This window comes from Nuphar pumila, chromosome 17, assembly GCF_984573655.1.
Source record: "Nuphar pumila chromosome 17, dmNupPumi1.hap1.1, whole genome shotgun sequence".
NCBI lineage: Eukaryota > Viridiplantae > Streptophyta > Magnoliopsida > Nymphaeales > Nymphaeaceae > Nuphar > Nuphar pumila.
Genome location: NC_143265.1, coordinates 80555657 through 80580819, shown reverse-complemented (window position 1 = coordinate 80580819; position 25163 = coordinate 80555657). Strand labels below are relative to the sequence as shown.

Below are 25163 nucleotides of genomic sequence, written 5' to 3'. Positions count from 1 at the left end.
TCCTTTCATGGAAAACTAGATTTCCCCACTAGTATAGCAACAGCCCCCCCAGCTTAACTCAGAAGGCATAGAGCAAGTACCCAAGTTGGTGCAGAAAAAGTCAACTGACTTGGTATTGAGACAATAACCAAGACCTTCGGATGTCCTCGGTCAAAACCATGTCATTGCCAAATATGTCAATGGTGATCCATCCAAAACCCACATCACATTACAGACTTGAGTAGTATTTCGGAATTCAATCCTGAATCCAATCTATAATTCCCAAGTTTGCTTTATGCTGAAGGTATATCATCGTAATAAAGTACATGAACGCTAAAATGACAAATACATGCTAACCCCATACAGCATGAAGACATCAACTTCTACAAGATATTTAGATAAGCACAAATGCATGGGAAGAGGGACCAAAACACTTGCAAGGTTCCTTTGACCTACTTCTAAAGATCTGGAGAAAATTCTCAATTCACTTTGGGTAGCTCCTATTGCTTGCCTACGCATAAGGATAGAGCAATAAGCCATATCAGAACCCCAAGTGTGACACATTAGGTGGTAAAGGGAAACTATCTAAAGAATTGAACCTTTTTTGGGGAGATGGGGTGGGTGTAATGAAACACTAGGGAAAACAAGTATACAAACAAGAAGCCACTAATGGGCAAAATACAATAAGCCTCAAAGGGCTAAGAGCAAATCACACACAATGAGACATAATCCTTCAAAATAATGAGAATATTATTGAAAATGCTTGAAAAAGCATTACAAGAAGTAGGGGAGAAGTCCCCTATTTATACAAGCTTTTGGGGGTCAAAGGGAGCTCCCAAAAGAGACGTTGGGAGCTCCCCAGCGGTCACATTTGTGACCGTTGGGGAGGGTCCCAACAGCTCTTTTGGGAGGCCCCTTTATTACCCCTTAAACAAATAAAAGAAATACAAAGACAAAAAATAAATGATTACAAAAAAGTCCCTAGTGGACATGCCGATTTACATGTGAACAAAAAGACTAAATTGCCCCTAGTGGACATTACAAAAGGAAATACATAAATACTCTATAATATATATATAATCCATATATATTTTAACAGGGGGGAGGTGGAGAGAGAGAGAAGAGAAGAGGTCAAAGTATTGCAAACACAATTCACAAAAAGAAAAACATGTAAAAGCATCCTTATCAACATTGTCAATATCATCAGCTGATCGACCTAGTAGATGAATTGTCTCTCTGCTAAAAGCTTTATAAAAGCATCTTCAATATAGCACCAAAAAGTTTCTGGGTCAAATTCCAGAAAGCCAACCTGCACTTTGGAAAGTGATAAACCCAATTCCACGATGTCCTTTCGATCTTTGGTCCTACAAAAATCAACTGATAACATCAAAAAAAAATATTCAACCTGGTACTGTAGAGAATGTCCATGAGTAGCTGAGCTGTTGCCACAAAGAACGGTTGCAGAAAGCTAGAGAGGATGAATTAGCATAAAATTTTGCACCAATGATGAACTGGCATAAACCAAATTCCCATGATGCAAACCTACAACATTCTTCACTCATTCAATAGCAGATGAAAAACTAGTGAAAACAATTATAGTTCGACTACCTATAAAGTCAGGCCACCGCTTTAAGTAGAATTTCACATGCAGTCTTAATAGAGTCACAAATTTTAACACATCTAGTTTAATAGAGGAATTTTAAGATAAATATGCCTTGACCTCCATGACAATTTTTAACACATAGTTTAATAGAGGAATTTTAAGATAAATATGCCTTGACCTCCATGCTGTACAAGATTCCAGCATGCACATGGATAGCAAATTTTTATCATCAAAATAACAAAAAAAAAAACATCTAAACAGAATGATTTTCACATATATTATTTGAAACACAAATTGGGTAAAAAAGATAGTTAAAATCAATGAAACAACCATGTGTAGTGCCCATAAAGAAAAAAGGGTGCATTAAAAAATTCAGCTATCTATGGACACTTATAAAGCAATAAGCAAGGAAACTCGGAGGAAATCAGAAGAAAGAGGAAAAGAATTGAAAATAGGGTCGAGACAATCGATCGGGCAACCCGTCCCAGTATCTAGTCGAGTACCTGACCCATATACACTCATATACATTGGTGGAGAATGCAAGCATTTATAGCCACCAGGTGGGCCCCCTCTCCCCTCCTCTCAATAAGGAACTAATTAACTACACCAACATGCACTTGCTCCTTCGCATAATAACGCGCATCATATGAGAGAGACTGAATGCACTTTTAATTTAGTCCCATAATAATGGGAGAGGGTGAGGGAAGGCCCACCTGACGGGTAATTGGTATAAATGGGTGCCCTCTCTACCCCTCATGTCATACTAGAAGCCTTTCATTAAAAGGGTGTCACTTTGACCATATTGCCCTTTGGTTTTGTGTATGTTAAGGTCATCTGCAGCATGCCATGATCACACACACACATTATATATAATAATATATACAATATATATATATATATAGAAACATGTCACGAGCCAGCCTTGACCCAATTAGGTTCATGAGCCTTATGGCGGGCTGTGCACCAGGCATCCAGCCAGGGCCTGGCCTGTTGCCCAGCCCTAATTGGATAGATTAAAAGCCAATGAATATATATCCTTACATTCATAGTAGTAAACCAGCAAACTATGAAGCAGCTTACCTTAGGCATGTACAAATCTGTAATCTCACCATATTTCTCGAAGTAACTGCACCAGATATTGAGGTGATGAGTTGGTATTTGTCTTAACATGGCATTTTTTTTATTGACTTATGACATGAAACTTCAGATAAACCTCTTAACTTAAATTATAACATCAAAGTGAAACAGGCATACAATATTACCTCCGAAACATCTCTTCAGTAACAGAAGGTGGAATTCTGGCAACAAACATCCGAGGAATTCTCTTTGAAGATGACCTCATTTCTTCCTATATAAATTTTGGTTGCAACATTGCAATCCATGGGATTAAAAGAAAGACAAAAGAACCACTTGGTAAGAGAAGATTTAAATGCAAATCTTGAACCAACACTAAATTTGGAATGGAACCTCTTTAATTCAAAACTACCTTTGGAGTTGCAACTTTGACCTCCAACACTCTGGTCCCAAGAATATGTTCACTTTCAAGAGCATTCTGTATATCCAAAACCAAAAAAATAACCGTGTCAATGAACGCGAAAGCACAAACATCAAATAGTGCATACACAAAGAAATTTTTGCTTCTGCCCCTTTCAAGACCAACAAAATCCTATAACACATGCCGACAAACTCCACCCTGTCCACACCCCATGATTGGACTTTGTACTGGTATGAAGAATCCATAGATAGTGAATTCTGGGGTGGAAAGCCTTCCACAGCAGACAAACAACCCTTAGCACTTCTTGATAATTGTTCGTCAGTGGTCACACATTTTTGGAAAGATTATCCAAGAAATTCATGATATTCTAAAAAAAAAGCCATAATCATATCATGATATTTTTGTATATTATCACTTTTTTTAATCGAATTTTCCCAAGACCTGAAAATCAAAGAAATTTTACCAAAAAAGGAGCTATTTTAATTTCCAGCCTTTCAACATCAACAATAAACCTCTATCCACAAAACCACAAAGTTTACCAATCCCACCCATCCCTGACTGGACTTAGTTTCGGCAAAATGCCCCATAGATACTGAATCTGTGAAAGGAATACCTTCCCAAGAGACAACTTGATGCCATGGAAGGGCCTTCGAAGACAACAAACTCCCCTTGAGTTCTTGCCATCCTTGGTCACAAATGCTGCTGATATTTTTTGGCAATATTTAATGAAATAGTTGTAGTAAAAAAAAGCAAAATTGAATAAATCATGATATTTTTTGTTTTTTATCATGTTGTCTTGTTAGATATAATCAGGAATTAAAAAGCAAAGAAAATTCTTTTTTTTTGTGCATATGCACAAATTAGTGTGCATGTGGCACATATGTATGTATCCTAATAAGCCCTTGAGAATAAAAATGACATGGTTAATGTTGTTAATACATATATATATTTGTCATAGACAGTTTTGTAATATGTAAAGACCTATAGGGGCATTTTAGTCTTTTTACATGTAATAGGGACTGTTTTCCTTTTTATTTATTTTTCTTTTTAAGACTTTTATTTAATAAATCATGGGATCTATGGTCTTTTGAACATAGAGTCATTGGGAGCTCCCAACAGCTCTATTTGAGAGCTCCCAAGTGGCCTCCCTCTCTCTCTCTTGTATTTTGTATAAATAGGGATGTCATCCCCCCTTCATTCCTCAATGCTTGGTGCTCAAGCATCTATCCAATAAGGATATATTTTTATCTCTTGTTTTTAATCTTGTAAGCCCTTAGAGGCCTTTATTTATAGTTTCTACATATTTCATTACATGGTATCAAAGCCATAATGTTCTTGATCTTGTGGAAAGTGGCCATCAAATTAAGGCTGGAAGATGGGACTCTTAAAGACCCCACACCTTATCGTCAACTAATTAGGTCACTCACATGTCTATTACCAGACTTGATATAGCTCATGCAGTTCACTCCGTCAATCAATTTCAGCATACTCCAACCACTGTGCACATGAGTATTGTGTTAAGAATTATCAGATATGTCAAGAATACCATAACAAAGGGACTTTTCTTATCCTCATCATCTTTACATTTACTTGCTTATATTGTTGCTGATTGAGGAGGAAATCCCAATGATAGTACAAGCTTTTGTGTGTTTTTGGGAGAGACTCTAATTTCGTGGAAATGCCAGAAGCAGCAAAAAGTATCTTTGTCCTCAACTGAAGCTGAATATTGTGTGATGTCTACGAAAACAATAAATCTTGTATGACTAAGGAGTCTTCATGGAAACATGGGAGCAATCTTCTCAACACCTTCGAAGAAGTGTTGCGATAATAAAAGTGCAATCTATATTGCGAGCAACCACACCTTTCATGAGTGAACCAAACACATTGCCATGGATTGTCATTATATACGTGATGAGTATTTGAGCGGAACTATTGAGTTGTCGTATGTTACATCGAGGTACCAGCTGGCTGATTTCTTCACCAAAGCTCTTTATGCAGCTCAGTTTATCTTTCTCCTTAACAAACTTTCGATTACTTCACCGTAAGTTTGAGGAGGGGTGTTAACATATATATATATATATATATATATATATATATATATATATATATATATATATATATATATATATATATATATATCACAGACAGTTTTGTAATATGTAAATCCCTATAAGGGCATTTTAGTCTTTTTACATGGAATAGAGAATGTACATTAGGAACGGTCTTTTTCTTTTTTATTTAATTCTTTTATTTAATAAAGCATGGGCTCTATGGTCCTTTTGGGAGCTCCCAACAACTCTATTTGGGAGCAACCAAGTGGCCTCCCTCTCTCTCTTGTATTTTGTATAAATAGGGGTGTCATCTATTAAGATGTAAGCATATATATATATATATAGTCATAACCCTCAGGGTTATTTTTGTCTTTTTACTATAGAGCTCCCCCTTGTAGTATAAATAGGGGACCTTGTCCCCTCTCATTGTATTGTTGTTTTAGAGCATTTCTCCAATAAAATACATGATTTATTTTATGTTTTCTTGTGCTATAGTGCTTAAGCACCTTGTGACTTTATGTATCTTGCCCATTAGTGGCTTCATTATTGTGTGTTTAGGGATATCTCTTGTGATCTCTCATTTTGTTACATGGTATCAGAGCCCATTGGGTTCTCTTGATCTTGGAAGTCTTGTTTGTGGTGATTGAAGATCGTGACTAAGGTGTGTTGCCTTTTCTTCCTCTTTACCTATCTTTTTTTCATCATGGAGCATGAATCAAGAGTGGACCTCTCATTCAAACTCAATGGATCCAACAATTTGACATGGGCTTCGGCTATGGAAAATTATCTTAGAAGAAAGAAACTTTGGGGCTTTGTGATGGACACTACTTTTGAACCATCGTTAAAACTCACCAAGGTCGAAGGTGTTGAAAAAGCTCTTGTTAGAGATGATTGTGTTAAAGCCATCAATGAACATCAAATAAAGGTAGAGGATTGAGAAAACAACCATGCCAAAATTTTGACATGGTTTATGAACAATGTTGATATAAAAATATGTGTCAACATTGCTAAATTTAGAAAAGCCAATGAAGCTTGGTTCTTTCTTAAGGGTGTGTATACCAAAAAAGATCTTACTAGACAATATTTTTCTCAAGACAAGATTAGATCCACTAAACAAGAGGGCATGTATGTCCGTGATTATTTTAGTATTTTGTCTCTTTGAAATGAATTAGCACTTCTTGAGCCTAAATGGGTGACTCCTGAAGATGTTGAGATTAGAAAAGAGCTAATTGAGAAGAAAAACTTTTTTCAATTCCTTCATGGTCTAAGATCGGAATTTGAACAAGTGAGATCTTCTCTCTTTCATAGAACCAAGGCTATGCCTCTTGAAGATACTCTTGCCGAGGTATGTTAAGAGGAAACTCGTCTTAGAATGACCAATAAGAATGATGATGTTTTGGCTTTTACTAGGCCAGGTTCCAATGTAAGGGCCTATAAGCCCTCCCTACTTTGTAAAACAAAATAACTATAATAATTGATCCAACTATAATAGTAGATATAGGAAGGGTATTATTTGTCACAATTGCAACAAACTGAGACACATTAGACCGGTATGACCAAAGCTTAAAGGAAAAATCGCTATCGCTCGAGAAATCACACCCAGGAAAGAAGAATCAAGCAAAAATGGAAGAGATATTAAAGATACGCTTAGTCAAATGTTGGAGGCACTTCAACAACTTCTCAAATCATATTCTACTTCAGGTGCTAGCATTGCATCTTCATCTCCTCCAGTTATGTGGATTTTTGACTCAGGTGCTTCCTTTCATATGACACCTCATAAGAATGCTCTCTCTGAAGTTTGCATTAATTCTATTCCACCTTACGTTTCAACGGTCGATGGAACTTCTTTAAAAATAAATAGTACTGGAACATGACTCAAAAAATGCTCAAAAATTTCTTGTTCCAAAAATAAGGGTGGTTCCAAAATTAAATTTAAATATTTTTTCCGCCTCACAAATTTTTGATCATGGTTGCAAATTTTTTTTCTTATCTAAAGATTGCACGATGCAGGATCTCCAACCAAGGAAGCTGATTGAGCAAAGCCATAGAATAGGTGATCTTTAATTTATGAATTTTTTATCCCTTCCACCCAAGTCATTTTGTAATTATATACAAAACAAAAGTATTGATACTTTGCATAAGAAACTTGGGCATCCAAGTTTTTCGAAGATGTATCTCTTTCCTTTTTTTGGAAAATATTTGTAATAAAAAAGATATATCTTGTAAGGATTGCATTTTTAGAAAAATGAAAGCTATTTCCTTTCCTCGTAGAACCTTTATTTCTACTCGACTTTCTAAATTAGTGCATTTGGATGTATGGGGTCCTTCATCGGTCATATCAAAAGGAGGTTACTCCTATTATGTTATATTTTTTTATGATTTTACTAGATACACATGGATTTATTTTCTAAATCATAAATCCGATGAGTTATTTTTCTTTAAGGAATTTCATATAATGGTTAAAAAATAATTTCTTAGCAACATATCCATTCCTAGATCGGATTTGAGAGGGGAGTACATGTCAAATCACTTTCAAAGCTACTTGAAACAAAATAAAATTTGTCATCAAAGATCTTGTCCTAAAACTCCGCAACAAAATGGGTTAGCGGAAAGAAAGTAGACATATAATAGAAACCACTAGGACTCTTAATTTCAAGGGAAATTCCAAAAAAAATTGGGCCGAAGCCGTTTAACCTCAACTTAATAAATAGAACTTCGTCTTCATTACAAAATGTCTCTCCATTTGAAAAAGTTTTTAAAATGACTCCCGATTTTAAAAGACTAAGAATCTTTGGTTGTAAGTATTATGTGCTTACTCATAAAAATGATAAACTATCTCCAAAAGCCATTGAATGTGTTTTCTTGGGCTATGGCGAAGATAAAAAAGGGTATCGATGTTTTGATCCAATAAATAGCAAGCTCTATGTTTCAAAAGATGTCACCTTTCTTGAAAATGAAAATGAGTTTGATAGCGAAGGACCTAAAGAAATTGATTACTCATTTCTATTTGATCTATTGCAAATACATGATGAGTCTAACTCTTCTATTGAGTTGCTTGATTCTTTGGACAATAACTCTAGTATTGATCATCCGATTTTTTATGAAGTTAGTCATCAACATGAAAGTTTGAATGAAAATGTATCAAATGATATGCATGTGTATACTCGACGGGGGGGGGGGGGGAGGTAATCACCCATGTGCCCTTAACAAGTTCTCTCAAAACATACCCTTAGGAGAATCTCAACTTAGGAGATCAAATCAAATCTCTAGTGCTCCAAGTAGATTTGTATCATATGATCTCCAAACTTTAGAGCATGTTTAATAACTCTTCACTCTTATTATGAACTATCTCATTATAATGATGCCAAACAATACCCCCATTAGAATAAAACAATGAAAATAGCACTTAATGCTATTAGAAAAGCTAACACATGGGAAATAATTGATCCTTCTTTAGGCAAAAAAACCTATAGGAGGTAGATGAGTGTTTAAAGTCAAAACCAAAAGCGACAGATCATTAGAAAAATATAAAGCAAGATTAGTCGCTAAAGGGTATGCCAAAATATATAGAATAGATTATAAGAAAACCTTTGCTCCCATCGCAAGAATGACTAGCGTTCGAACTCTCATTCTCATTGCCTCTATTAAAAAATAATATATTTTCTAATTAGATATTAAAAATGCTTTTTAAATGAAGAACTTGGTGAGAAAGTTTACATGAACCCCCTCCATGGGTTAATTTAAATCAAACAAATTTAAAACTTAAAAAAGCCTTGTATGATATTAAACAAGCTCCTAAGGCTTGGTATGATAAATTTGGTAATGTTTTGATTAATTTGGGATTTATCTCTTGTTATACTGATACTATTATCTTTGTCAAGAAAACAACAACTACAATTGTGATTCTTCTTCTATATGTTGATGATATGATCATCATAGGAAATGACAAAGAAGGCGTTGAAATTAAATCGATTTTAAAGAAAATTTCTTATATGTCTGACTTGGGGTTTTTGAGATATTTTTTAGGAAAGGAGGTTGACTGCTCTCCCAGATGATATATTTTCTCCAAAATGAAATTGGCTATTAACATATGTGTTAGGTCAGAAGTTTCAGATGAAAAGAAGGTGGAAACTCCATAAGTCATAAAAGGAAAATTAAGACTTGAAGATGGCGTATTGCTTGAAGATCCTACTCCATATCGTCAATTGATTGGATCTCTCACATACCTCTCCATCACCCAACCTAATATCGCTCATGTTGTTCATGTAGCAAGTCAGTTTTAGCATGCCTCTACCACAGTGCACATGGCTGCAATTATCAGGATTGTGCGATACATTAAAAACACCATCTAAAAAGGGTTTTTCTTACCATCTTCCTTATCTTTAGATCTAACTGATGCTGACCTGGGGTGGAAACCAAAATGATAGAATCTTAACTACTGGTTTTTGTATTTTTTTAAGAGATTCATTGATCTCTTAGAGGTGTAAGAAACAACTGAAGGTCTCGTTATCTTCAACTGAGGCAGAATATCGTGCAATGACAATGACAACAATGGAGCTTGTTTGGCTCGGATCTCTTCTCCAAGGCATGGGAATTTCGATCTCCAAATCCTCGAATATGTGTTGTGACAACAAAAGTGCAATCTACGTAGTAAGCAATCACACCTTCCATGAAAGAACCAAACACATTGAGATGGACTGCCACCATGTTCGTGATGAATATTTAAAAGGAACTATTGAGTTGCTTATGTTACATCGGAGTACCAACTTGCGAATTTCTTCACCAAAGCCCTTCTCACTCCTCATTTGATTTTTCTACTTAATAAACTTTCAGTGATCTCACCGTAAGTTTGAGGGGGGTGTTAAGATGTATGCATATATAATATATATATATATAGTCATAACTTTCATGGATATTTTTTTCTTTTTAATCTTATGTAATTAGCACAGTCCACTAGGGACTTTTTCTTCTTTTTTCTTTTTTCTTTTTTCTTTTCTTACTTTTTATTTTTTATTGTTTGACCATGGACAAGCTGGTCCATTTAATAAGACTGTTGTGATCGCTCCCAACGGTCAGCTCTATGGAGCTCCCCTTTGTAGTATAAATAGGGGACCTTGTCCCCTCTCATTGTATTGTTTTTTAGAGCATTTCTTCAATAAAATACATTATTTATTTTATGCTCTCTTGTGCTATTGTGCTTAAGCACCTTGTGACTTTATGTATCTTGCCCATTAGTGGCCTTGTGACTTTATGTATATTGCCCATTAGTGGCCTTGTTATTGTGTGTTTAGGGATATCTCTTGTGATCTCCCATTTCATTACATCATCCCCCTTCATTCCTCAATGCTTGGAGCTCATGCATATATCCAATAAAGAAATATTTTTATCTCTTGTGTTTCCATTGTTGGCCCTTCTAGTGTCCCATAGTGGACTTGTGCTTGTGTATTTTGTGTTTGTAATCTTTTAAGACTTTAGAGGCCTTTATTTATAGTTTCTGCATATTTCATTACAAATGTTACATGAATTTTTAGTAGGTCCAACACTTCTCATAGACAAATAATATTCAGAAAGACTTTTCTTACCAATCAACAACTAGCATATGGCAACTCAAACAGTCAAATGCACCAAATTCAAATTATTGCACTCTATTACCATGTCATTGTGCAATGTCCAAAACAACGAAATAACGATTCCAATGTTTAAGAAGTGAGAAAAAACCACAAGCTCTAGAGCAGCCATCACCTTGGCATCTTCTTCTGATGAAAATGTCACATAACCAAAACCACGAGACTTGCCAGTTGACCTTTCCTGCAATTTAAGCCAGACATTTACTAAGAGAGAAATTAAAATATCAAGTTCTTAAACTATCTGGTAACTTAGTTGCAGTTCAATAACCACAACAAGTAACTAAATTATAACAAGATACCTGCATAGAATTATTTCAAAACAAAAGAACAAATTATCAACAGTATACCAGAGCATGATAGATGTAAACAGGAAAAAAAGGAATTCATAAAACAGAAATTGAAAGTGTTACACATTTGGCTATGTATCTAATAAGAGCTTTAGATAACATAAATACCCCACCTAGCTAGCATAGCCATAATACTGCAAGCCAAGTTTTCAGATGTTCAACATGTGCTGCTCAAATGCCTTAATCGATCAATCAGGAGAGACTACAAAGGAGAGGACAATGAACAAAAGGATATCCATGATTAAGTTAATCATAATGACACAATAGGAATTGGAATTTAACTTCATTTAAACATCTTGAGGGTCTGATATGTAAAAAGAAAAGGATATCTGGAACCGAAACACAAGATTCATTGGTTAAGATGGTGAAAACTCCACCACACCAGTAGCAAGATTTAGTTTACACACGACACACAAGTCCAACACTGAAGGAATAACAACACAACCTAAGGTGAATTATCACGCCAGAACCAAAAACATGCATTTCACTATTAGATTTTTGGTCAAGTCATATACCTAAGTGGACACGTGCTTCCGTAACAATCAGAATCTCATCTATAAAACAATTAGAGGTCCACATATTCATAGCGTCTATGTTAAATTGTATATACATATAATGTATACATACAACATATACATGTATGTATGTATGTATGTATCTATATGTATATATTGTTTCCTCTTGTTTTTTTATTTATTTTATAACATTTGACTAGTCAACAAAGTGTTGACTATAATTTGACTAGCCGTTGGAGCTAGTCCAACAAATACAAATAGAGCCATTGGACTAGCTCCAATGTCTCTTTTGGCTCTCTCTTGTGTATATAAAATGGGGGTGAACCCACTCATTATTTGTAATGCTTCAAGCATTTTGAACAAGCAATAACATAATATTTTTATATTTGAGAGTCTTCTTTGTTTGTGCCCATTGTGGGTTTTGTGAGTGTGCTCTTTGTGGCTCACTCTGCTTGTCCATTTGGAGATCCTATTGGTGGACAATCTTGTTTGCAGCGTTGTGAAAAGTGTTTAGGCGTAGCGAGGCGCTCCACCAAAATCTGAGGCGAGGCGTAAGCCTCGAGGTGTAAAGCGTAAGCCTCAATTTTTTTTTTAAACTTAAAAAAACTATAAAACATATCTAAAATTATAAATAAATAAAAAATGCTTTATTGATTAAGCAAATACTGAAAATTAACATTGGAAAGAAATAAAAAATCTCAAATAAATACAAGCATGAGAGAGAGAGAGAGAGACTTATGTGTGTTTTATCATTAAGTACTCGAAACACTTTTTTTTAATTTTACAGATATTTACCAGCAGTAAAGGTAGTTTACAGTGTTATTAAAAACGTGCCTCAAGGCCCAAAAAGCGCGCCTCGCCTCAAGGCGAGGGGCTTTATGCCTTGAGGCGCACGTACAAAGCTCAAAAGCCCCAAGGCATGCGCCTTGAGGCATTACAGTGTTATTAAAAACGTGCCTCAAGGCCCAAAAAGCGCGCCTCGCCTCAAGGCGAGGGGCTTTATGCCTTGAGGCGCACGTACAAAGCTCAAAAGCCCCAAGGCATGCGCCTTGAGGCGCATGCCTCAAGGCGAGGCGTACATGCCTTAAATTTTCGTAGTCAAATGAGGGTCACATTTGACCACAAAATAGGGTTTTTTTAAGCATTGCTTAAAAAGTAATTTTAACCTAGCTGAGGCCCACGTTCCTCCTTCACGCGTTCCTCCTTCACGCACGCTCTCCCTCTCCTCTCCCTCTCTTCACGGTCCTGGTGATGCTCCAGGGCCAGGCCATCAAGATCAGCAAACAAGACCCAGTTGCAGGTCCTGGTGATGCTCCACCTAAATCAGCTTGATGTTGATCTTGACTTTTGTACAGAAAGGATACTTACTGGAGGTTTTGGTTATCTACATGGACGCTGGGCTCAAGGATTTGGGGAGATGATTTCATATTGTCGGGGCCTTCTGCGGCACCGTTTCCATTATAGTTACATGTCTTTTGGACCTTTGGGTGTTCATGTTTCTTACCCTATTTGATTGTCAGGCATCTAGGAAATTGGATGAAAGTTTGAATCGAGCCAATAATTTGCCTAAGTACAGCTTTTGACAGCAGTTGTGGATATCTACACGTTATTGCAGCATTCTTGTGATGAGGACTTTCTGAGACATTATCCTCACCCATATTTGATGGAGATAGCTTACTTACTTCTGGACCACCATTTTACTCCTAACCAAAAACGGTGGTCATCTTGCTTATGAGGAGGTTTTACTCGGTGTTAAACAATCTGAATTGCTAGTGGTGTCTGTATGTATTGCTAGCGGCTGCGTTAACAATCTGCATTGCCTAGGGTCCAGGCTTGATAACCCTAGTCCAATACAGCTTTATACGTGTTACACACTGATACAGCATTTGGCTGTCAACAAGTTGGAGTTCCTATATTGAAGTCAAGAGACTATATTTGGAAAGCAGGAGCTGAAATTTGATTTGAATACATGAATTTGATATGTTATGCAAGAGATTTACATCATATTGGGAAGAGCAATAATTGCCATCATTACAGACAGTGGTGGTAATGGTATATACCAAGGTTGTCAAACTGGAAGCGGAAGCGGGAAACGATATGGGAAGCAGAAGCGAGGCATTTTAAAATTTATACAAAGCGGGAAGCGAAGTTTCAATTTAAAAGCGAAATATGAATAAAAAATGAAGCAATATGGAAGCAAACAAGAAACAAATAAAAACTAAAATAAAATTGATCATTCTTATATTTCATGATTTTTCTGTAAAAGAGTTAAATTTGTGTTAAAATCTAACAATGATGGTTACCAATTTAAAGAAAGTACATGAAAAGTGAGTGAAAGCGTGAGAGAAAATACATGAAAAAGATGAAAAGAAACGTGAGAAAAGTATAAAGTTTGCATAGACCATGTGTATGAGAAGCATAGAATAAGCATGGAGGAATCGAGCTTCCCATGAAGTTTTGAAAGGGTATCGTGCTTCCGAAGCGAGTTTTCGGGAAGCGAGCTTCCCACCTACCTAAGAAGCTTCTGATAACTCTAGTATATACTATGATACAAGCGTTATGATGGGATCACCAATTTGGCTTCAGTCGTGCCCTGTCAACCATGGATTTGGGCATTGATTTGCTGTGGTGCTCCTCCTAGGCATTTTATTTCTTATTGGTTGTTGCTTCATCAATAAAGTCTTTTTTGTTTATTTATAGTTTTAGATATTTTTTATAGTTTTTTCAAGTTTAAAAAAAAAATTGAGGCTTACGCTTTACGCCTCGAGGCTTACGCTTCGCCTCAGATTTTTGTGGAGCACCTCGCTACGCCTCAACGCTTTTCACAACACTGGTAGTTTAGATCATTTATTTAGTCATCGATCTTATGTGTAAAAGAAGGGACTGACATTCCATTACTGGTTGCCGATAAAACATCCAGAAGATCAAACTGATATGTGAGCACGCAAAGACAACTGTTTCACATGTGTTCATGTTGATAAACCTGATATATCCATCAACACCATAGATATAGAACATTCCTAGAGAGACCAATATACTAAGCTAAGAATTCCTTTAACGGGCCGAATATGATGGCTTCTAAAAAAATTCAAAAAATTTACATTAAGTTGTTAAAATCACCCCTTCAGTACTTGATAACTGTCACAAATTCATTTGAATAGGTCGGCAATAGTTTTTCCCTATGGACTGAGGATATTTTATTGGCTTTGGAAATCAAGTGCAAAAAATCTAACTTTAGGCTATGCACGTATACCTTTTTTTTCTCAAGAAAAGACGCATGTACACCACTTTCATTTTCCTTATTTTGTCCATGAGAAACGCAAACCGGAATGTCTAGGCAAAGAGGAATTGTTTTCTGCACACTCGTTGTGAGAAAAAAATGAGAGATAAGAGAAAAACAGTAGCGGTTTTTGGGCTCGACCACAAGAGAGAAGTTGTGTGAGAGACGAGAGAGAGAGAGAGAGAGAGAGAGAGAGAGGCTACGTGAGAAAAAAACAGAGAAAGAGAGAGGTGTGAGAGGTATCAAAAAAATAAAAGGGCTCCGGTCCTAATTAGGGTCGGGGGCCCTTTGTTTAAGCCCTAAATTTTGGTCAAACGAGGGTTTTGACCCTCATTCGATCAAAAGCAACGAGGCATATGTGCCTCATCTTGAGGCGTGCACCTCAAGGCCTATGAGGCGCACGCCTCGAAGCTTTTGCGCTTTATACATGCGCCTTAAGGCATAGAACCCCTCGCTTTGAAGCGAGGCGCACTTTTTGGGCCTTGAGGCACGTTTTTAATAACACTGCTTGTTTGCATGTGAAGACTCTCATTTCCTTACATGGTATCAAAGTTGTGTGATCTTTAAACTTGAAGAGAGTTTGTTGGTTCGTGAGATCGTGTTTTTCTCATGCTCTTGTTGGTGGTTGCAATACAAAGCTTGCTTGCTCCTTGGTGATTGACATTCAAGTGTTCGTGTGATCAAGTTGTGCTCTCTTAAAGGTTGGCTTTGATCGTTGGTTCGGGTGTTGATTGATCTTCTCAAAGTTCATGGTGTGGTGCTTGTGTTCTCACCTTCTCTACATCAATCTCTCTTTTTCATCTCATCTCTTTCCCTTTCTCTCATTATCTCTATTTACCCTTGTAAAAATGGATGATAAAGAAATTCTCACCATCATGCCCATGAAACTCAACGATCCAAACTATGTTGTGTGGTCTTCAATTATGAAACATCACATTTGGAGAAAAGGGTTGTGAGGATTAGTGGATGGATCTGACACGAAGCCTAAACTAGTTCTCACTAAAGTGGAGAACGAGAAGGAAGTTCCTCTTTTCGATGGTGAAAAAACTAAGTTTATAGCTAATTAAGAGAAAAAATGAATAGTGGAAAGTGGGACATGCAAAAATTATGTTTTGGCTCATCAATGGTGTAGATATCAAAAAGTGCTCTAACCATGCGAAATTAGAGCATGTTAACAATGCTTGAGAATACCTCAAAAACATGTATTCCCTTAAGGATATTGTGTGCAACCTATAAGACAAAGTTCGAATAATGACCCAAGGCAACAAAAGCATTAGGAAATACTACAATGAGTTATTCGAACCTTGGGAAGAGTTGGCTCTTTTTGAAGCAAAGTGGGATTCTCCCGAAGATATTAAACTCCGCCAAAGACAAATTGTTGCAGAACATTTTTATCAATTTGTGAATGGATTAAGGCTGGAATTTGAATCCACCAAATCAACTCTTTTGCATAGAGGAAAAGTTCTCTCTATTGTTGATACAATAGATGAACTAAGTATGAAAGAGAACAGATGAAGAAAAATTCTCTCAAAAATGATGAAGAATCTGTGTTGGTTGTTTCTAGGCCCGGGACCTATACACGTACTTATAGACCACCTCACTTTGAGAGACAAATAAATGAATAATGACAACAAAAGAAAATTTATTTGGGACATATTAAACCTATGTGTCTTAAGCTAAGAAGGGATGAAAAAAATCATATGGAAAAGAAAGTAGCTACAGTTGAAACACCTCAAGAGACTAAGGGCGTTGACAACTCTCAAGACGCATCAATTGGAATAACTAAGTCTTTATCTCAATTGGTAGAAGCTTTTCAACATCTTCTTCAACTGGAGTTGCGGTCTCATCTTACTCTAACCCTGGTAAATTTCTTTAGCTCCTTGATTCTGGTGCATCGTTTCACATGATCCCAAATCATGATATTTTATCTGAATGTCATACCAACTCAAGTGTGCCAAATGTATTCATTGTCGATGGTACATCTCTTGAAATCAAATGAATAAAAAAATTTAAGAAAAATCTTTCAAACACAAAAAAGTTTTTTATCCCAAAAATTAGATACATTCTCAGATTAAATTTAAATATTCTATCTGTTTCTCAAATATCCGATTATGGTTATAATATATCATTCTCTTCAAATGAATGTTGGGTGCAGGATCGTCAGTTAGGAAAGCTGATTGGACATGGCCATAGATGAGAAGGTCTCTACTATATGGAATTTTTGGAGACAACCAAAGATACTTTTGTTGTAATGTCCAAAAATCACACTTTCGAAACTTACATAACTTAGTTAAAAATATTTTTATATTTCATACTGATTTAGGGAGAGAGTTTTTGTCCAATGAATTTAAAAATTATCTCAATTCACATGGCATTACACATCAAAGATTTTGCCCACACACATCATAACAAAATGATTTAGCTGAAAGAAAACATAGGCACATTGTGAAAACTTCAAGAATTTTGCTTATTGTTAGTCATATGCCTAAGGTACCATTTTGACCATTGTTTGATTATTCTAGATTAAGAGTTTTTTGTTGCAAGTGTTTTGTTTTAACTAATAAAAATGATAAATTTTCATCTAGATCTTTTTTTTTCCTTGTTTGGTTATGCTGACAACCAAAAGGGATATAGGTGGCTATGATTCTAAAAATGAAAAATTATATATTTCAAGAAATGTGACTTTTTTTAGAAAAAAAAATCTTTGATAAGGAACAATCTAAAGAAATAATTGAGTATTCCCCTTTGCTTGATCTTGTTTCAAAACAAGATATTAATGATTGCGATTGTGAGTATGATCTTGAGAATGTTAATGAATCAAGAGATATGATACCTCTTGAAGAACTATCCCATGATGATCAAACTTGTATGTGATACTCTAGACGGGAGGACCAAAAACCTCCATGTGCACTTGAATTTTTTTTTACTTTGAAAGTGACGATAAACTACAAACTAGGAGATCATCTAGAATATCAAAACCTCCATCAAAATCTGTATCCTGACTCCTTTTCTTCAAAATACCAAGCATGCATAGCCTTGATTCATTCTTATGTAGAACCTTCATCTTAAGCTCAAGCCGAAGAAAATTTCGAATGGGTTAAAGCCAAAATGCTCAAACTTGGACTCTTCAAAACCTTCCACAAGGAAAGAAACTCATAGGTTGTAGGTGGGTATACAACAACAACAACAACTACGCCTTCATCCCAAAACAATTGGGGTCAGCGATATGATTGTAGGTGGGTATACAAGATAAAAATTAAGAGTGATGGGACCCTTGAGAGATATAAAAATATTCTAGTTGTCAAAGAATATTTGCAAGAATATCACATAGATTATAAAGAAACTTTTGCTCATGTTGCCCGCATGACCACTGTTAGAAACCCTCATTGCAGTTGTTTTACTTAAAAAGTAGTTCATATATCAAATGGATGTTAAAAATGTTTTTCTCAATGAAAATCTTCTGGAAGAAGTGTACATGAAAGCACCCTTAGGTATGGGCTTTCCTCAAGGGAAGGCTCTTTGCCTACAAAAGGCAATGTATGGCTTAAAACAAACGCCCAAAGCTTGATATGATACAGAGTTATGTTTGATATTGGTTTTAGATCTTATTTGACTGATATTGCTCTTTTTGTTAAGGATTCTAATGCAGGTAGAGTCATTTTGCTCTTTTACGTTGACGATATGAATATCACTGGAGGAGACAAACATGGAATTGAAAATATTAAAAAGATTCTTAAAACTAATTTCGAAATGCTTGATTTAGGTTTTTTAAAATACTTTCTAGGTATAGAGGTTGCTTATTCTCCTAGAAGGTATCTATTATCTCGGTTTAAATTTGCTTATGATATTGTTCTCAGGTCTGGTATCACAGATGATAAGAGGGTTGATACTTTCGAAGTTATAAATGTCAAAATAAAAATTGATGATGGGGAGACTCTTGATGATTCAACACCTTATCGGCAACTTATTGCAGATCTCTATTATTTGTCAATTACTAGACCTGATATTGCACATGGTGTACACATAACTAGTCAATTTCAACATGCTCATAACTAGTCAATTTCAGCATGCTCCCGCATCTATTCACATGGGAGCTGCTTTGCATATTATTAGATATCTTAAAAAATCTATTTCTAGAAGTTTGTTTACATCATCTTCATCTGCATTAGACTTGCTTATACTGATGCAGATTAGGAAGGTGATCCCAAGTAAAGGCACTCAACCACGGGTTTCTGTGTTTTCTTAGGTGAGTCTCTAATCTTGTGGCGATGCAAAAATAACAAAAGGTCTCTCTTTCTTCACCGAAAGCCAAATATCGAGCCATGACCACTACTATAATGGAGGTGCTACGACTGATAAGATTGTTGGTTGATATGTGAATCCAAATTCAATGAGCTTTAAAGATGTGTTGTGACAATAAAAGTGATATCTACATCGCCAACAACCACACATTTCACGAGAGAACTAAGCACATCGAGATGGTGTCATTATGTACGAGACAAATATCTTCAAGGCATTATTGATCTGCCTTATGTCACATCAGAGTACCAATTGACAAATTTCTACACCAAACCTCTCTCTGCTCCTAGATTTCACTTCCTTCTTAGCAAACTTTTGGTTATTTTACTGCAAGTTTGATGGAGAGTGTTAAATTGTATATACAGATATATGTAGGAATATTGTATATGTATATATGTATATATGTATGTGTATATACATATATTATATATGTATATATTTTTTCCTTTTCTTTATTTTTATTTATTTTAGAACATTTGACTAGAAAACCTAGTGTTGACTAGATTTTGACTAGCCATTGGAGCTAGTCCAATGGCTACAAATAGAGTCGTTGGACTAGCTCCAACGTCTCTTTTGGCTCTCTTGTGTATATAAAAGGGGGTGAACCCCTCATTATTTGTAATGCTTTAAGCATATTTGAACAAAAAATAAAATAATATTTTTTTATATTTGAGAGTCTTCTTTGTTTGTGCCCTTTGTGGGTTTTGTGAGTGTGCTCTTTGTGGCCCACTTTTGTGCTTGTCCATTTGGAAATCCTATTGGTGGACATTCATGTTTGCATGTGAAGATTCTCATTTAGGTTAAAAATGTCACATATGGTAAATTATGAAGCTTATTAATGGCTGTGAATTGAATCCTGTGGATCCCATCATGCATCATCAATAATACGAGAATACACATTTGAAAAGAAATTAGAGATGCACAGAGACCTGCAAGGTCTTAAATATGATCTTGTGATAGAAGTAAAACATGCCAAGTTGCGCAGATACATTTGCAAATCTTTCAATGTGACACCTAAGTACACAATAATCCTCATGTTGCACATGTATTAAAATCATTAATCATTTCCATAGAGTGGGTTCAATTATAGAACCTTCTAGATATTTTTGCCACTCAACATTCAAGGCGAACCAATTTAAACCAAGGTTGTCACAAATGGCAGAAAAATCACAAAGCGGCATGGGAGGTAGAAGCAGGAAGGGAGAGCAAGTATTTCTTAGGCCCAGGTGAAGTGGGGAAGTAGAAGCAAATGGAAAGGAAGTTAAAGAAGATTTGTTTGAAACTTCAAATGCTACTCGAGAATGGCATGTTCTTACGAACGGGTCACATGCATGCACATAAGACACACTCACATACAGTTATACACACTCTTTAACTTGAGAATTATCTATAATTTAACTGATGTTTATTGATAATTGGCATATTTTTATGTCCCCCTCTCTCTATCTCTATTTTTTTCATAATTTAACATCTACATATAGATAACTTTCTAAACTAACTCTCTCTCATATATCCATAGGATCCTCCTACAGCTCTCTCTCTCTCGTGTGTGATAGGGGCATCTTTCCCTCAATAAAAAAAGTCTAAAACAAATTTGTAAATGACATGTATAATAATATGCACGTCATATCATTAAAAAAAGATAAAACTGTGTCAATATTTTGCCCAATGATGCCCTTCATCCATCTTTAAGAATAATTAAGAAAATATTCAAAGAAATAGTAACAAATACCTATATAATGGTTTTTATTAACTTTCCCTACCATACCTCTAAAGTCCCTTTTTAATAACTTGGCTTACTAAAATGCCCTCATCAATGTTTTAGTAGACCATGTTATTATTTGACAGAAATCAAATATAAATACCCAATCCAACTTTCCAAAAGGAAATTTTTCCCAATTCTGAGGGGATGTGCGTCCCATGTACTTGTTAAGGGAAGCATGCCTTGCATGTGCTTTGTAAGCAGACTTCACATTGGCTTTGTAACTTCACTTTCATGTCCTTCATAAGGATACCTCCCATGTGCATTTCCCAAGCTTTGGGAACACCAGGTTTTGCACTTCATATGTGCCTCACGAGTTCAAGTAGTAGTTCCAGTAACCAATAAACCAACAAATGGATACAGTAAGTACTATGAAACTGTTGACTCCTGCAGCTAACAAATGGTTTCAAAAGACAAACTTTCACATGGAAAAATATTAACATGTGTTGAAAACGTTCTCCCAGTGTTCACCTCAAAAGTTGCCAAAATTCTAACCTCTCATAAAGGTGGGCATCAAAGATAAATGTAAAGCACAAGCACACATACAAATCCTAGAATCTAATCAAGAATTCACAACCATAATGTTGGATAAACTACAAAGAACAGGATTCGTCTCACACTAGAGAAATTTATGCACAAACGGCAAGAATAATAAACATAAAGCAATCTTAAAAATACAAAGGTACACATATTTTAACAAACACTTGTCACATTATTCACAGTTTACATAGAATACGAGAGACCCAATCAACAAGAAATAGCTAAGAGTTTTCTTTTACCATAACTATTGCTCCTAGACCATGCTAGTGTTGGAATTCGGAATTCCCATAACAATTACGATGTTTAGTGTTCCAATCCCAACCACATTCTGAGTAGATAGAACCATATCGACCAAGTAGACAAAAGTACCACTTTCAATCACCAAAATAAAGAAAAGAACATCGGGCAAAACGGGGCACAACAAAATGAATCTTCCACATTCAATATCTTTTCTTCCAACCGTATAAAAGATTATTCAATTGAACAAAATGGCAAAACTCAACTGCCAAATTGTTCCATTTATAGATCAGCTGGGCCAAAGATCAGGCACTCCTCTCTATGTTGATGGGGCACGCGGGCACCTGATATCTATGAGGATTCACCCATCCTGGAATTTTGAGGAACCACCACGACTACCGTGCAACCGCCTCAGGTGGAATAAGTCACAAACTTCCTCGAAATTCAGACAAACAACTAAAACCACTCTCTCAATAGAAACCAAGATACCAGAATAACACCGTTTTTTCCCACAGAGAAACCAAGATACCAGAATAACACCAATTTCCCATATAGAAACCAAGATACCAGAATAACACCACTTTTCCCCACATTAAATGAAAACCAAAGGCTCAATTAAGCTTACCTTCATCACAATAGCATCCTCAAGCTCCCCAAACTTGCTCATATACTGCCTCAACTCATCGGTGTCGACATCCCAAGGAATACCAAGCACCTGAATTCAAATCCAAAACATGCGAAAACAGAACCCATCAGCAAAATAAACTCAGAATTAGCAGAAAGACCGAAAGAGAAAGCAATGGATACCAACCACAAGCTTTTTGTCCATGAGGCCGAGACTCCTTCCGCAGAGACGACGCCAAACGACGGCAGATCGATCGAAACGGGGGAAATAGAGAAAAGAATGAACAAAAGAAGAGTTGGAGGAGAAACAAAACTCACTTTCCCTAGGTTGGTGTTAACAAAAACACAAGAATTCCTAGAATCAGATCATCCTTCCTCACCTCTCACGCTCTCAACCTTCTCACCCTGCAAATGACCAAAAACCCTCTTCTCACACTCAATGAATCGCACTCACCCACACACAAACATGCAAGAAAATCAGAAACGGAAAAACACCAACAACTCATAGATAACAAAAACTTCCTGGATCCCTTTTTTCTCCTTTTTCCTTTTTGATGGGTGAGGGGAGAAATCAATTTTAAAGAGAAAAAGATGAAAGAAAGAAAATGGTGTGTACAAAAAATGCATGGTCGCTCTAGGAACACTGACCTTCTTCCCCGATGCTCTCTCTCTCCATTGTATGCGTTCTAGGGTCGCCTCTTATACCCGATTGCCTTAGCCTCTGACCGTGCGTAGGGTCCCACTAAAACAACGGGTGGGACCGACTCCAACAAAACCCTAGCCAAGGGATAGAAGCAGGTTATATGTTCCCCCGAAACACGCAGGTGCGTGCTCTCCGGTCTCAATGAGCACGCGCATTTCCCCGTATGTGTCAACACCACTTAGCATTAGAGTCTGGTTTATTTGCAAAGACTTAAGTACCATTTCCCGCCATTAACGCCATGAAACGACGTTTGAGTGAAGGACAAAAATGTCATCCCGTTAAAAAGGGTTAAAATCATCATTGTTTTTGCCCTAAGGAGTAAACTCATCTACTTTAACAAGAGCTTCTCGCACTATGTCGCCCTAAACATATTGGCTCGCCCTTTGATGATGCACAATCTGCTGTAATAGGAGCTCTCTTTGCTGTCGCCGGAGCACCTCTTTGTCGTCGTCTGTTGTCGCCGGAGCACCCCTTTTCATCGTCTACTGCCAGCGATGCGTAGTCAGAGCACTGTTGCCACCATTGGCTGCATCTACCTTTTAAGTGCTTCTCCTCCACTGTCGGATTAGCAAAACTCATGGTGTTTCGGTGAGTTTCGTTTAAGGTTAAATTATTCATGTTAAATCTTACAACTGGTTGTACTATTCATGCTAAATAACACATATTTTCATGCTGAAACAAATCGATTTGTACCTATCCACCTTTTGGGCGTTGAAAAACAGTTAACACGATTTGTTCTTATGAAGGCCAAACATTACTAAATCGATTTGTACTTAATTTTGCGAAATTGTACTACGATATTTACTTATGAAGCCAAATATTGCGATGACTTATAATGTTGGTGATTGTTTAACGAATATGATAATTTGTAATAATATATACTTGGGGAGGCGGTTGTAACATATAATGATGCAGTTAAATTTTGTATGTTGTACATGTTAGCAATTACTACAATTCATAAGATAAGAAAGCCTTTGTCGTTGGAGGGGATGACTCTTGGAGAAATCATCCGTCAATCCGATATATATGAGGGTTATGTAAAGTACCAAAATATAATAAAATTGAGAATGAAAAAGATGAGAACAAATTGTTGGATATTTATTATGCAGAGCCTGATCCATCAAATATTGAAGATGAAAAGCAAACAAAAAAAGATGAGGAAGAACTAAGGATAAAGAAGAAGAATAAGGATGACGAAGAGAAGGAAAAGCAAAGGAAGAAGGAGAATGAAAACTACGCGCACTTATGAGGCAAAAGGATTTTTTTCTGCCGACCATGCAAAATTAAATCTACATGCACATCATTCTTCATGTTATCTGCCATGATCGTCAGTTGCATCGCACTATACTATGCATCGAGTTGTTATTTACTTTGCTAATAAAAGAAACAACTTATTGTATATGTGTATTGATGATAGTGATTCACGTGACAACGATTTAATGATAGTTATGACACTGTGAAGCGATTTCAATTTTAATAGCTAAATGAACAGCGATTTGAATACGTGAATCGCCACCGCAATCGCCCAATAATATAAGTGTTGCACACACGTTTCAATATCGTAATACAAATATCTTACAAATCGACACTAGCAAACACATAATATGTTACAAATCGATATACATATCGCATAATATATTACAAATCGATACGAAAATTTAGCATAATAACTTACAAATCGATATTAACAAACAAAACAATATCTCGCAAATCGATAGTATGTTACTACAACTGCGATTTGCGTTATACTATTCCAATATTTTCTATACAACTGCGATATGTACTTATGAAGCGTGCGATTTATACATCGATCTGTAAGTTTGAAGCAACGATTTGTACGTTTAAAGCAGGAATGATTTATACGTTTTACGAAATAACAATTTATACTTGTCAGCTATTTAATTACAGGTACGAAGCTTTGAAGCAATTTCCATAGAAATCGCTAAATAAGCAACGATTTGAACATGCAAATGGCCACCTCATGTCGCTACAATATAAATTTTTCATGCACATGTTTCAATTATATACTACAAATATCTAACAAATCGACATTAGAAAGCACTTAATATTTTATAAATTGGTACATATATCCCATAATATA

General features: G+C 36.1%; 1 protein-coding gene across 1 annotated transcript in view; it reads right to left on the bottom strand.

Moving 5' to 3' along the window:
• LOC149812431 (putative RNA-binding protein C660.15) overlaps nt 1-23034 on the bottom strand; it is a 29052-nt gene extending 6018 nt beyond the window's left edge. Inside the window, exons 1-8 of the mRNA XM_089993777.1 lie at nt 23008-23034; nt 22547-22764; nt 22361-22450; nt 10871-10936; nt 3069-3134; nt 2845-2930; nt 2663-2708; nt 1289-1343 (exon numbers count right to left, since the gene is read on the bottom strand). Coding sequence (XP_089849903.1) covers nt 1289-1343; nt 2663-2708; nt 2845-2930; nt 3069-3134; nt 10871-10936; nt 22361-22450; nt 22547-22564 — 427 coding nt within the window. The 5' untranslated portion in view covers nt 22565-22764; nt 23008-23034. The remainder of the gene's footprint in view (nt 1-1288; nt 1344-2662; nt 2709-2844; nt 2931-3068; nt 3135-10870; nt 10937-22360; nt 22451-22546; nt 22765-23007) is intronic.
• Between the last annotated feature and the right edge of the window lie 2129 nt (nt 23035-25163).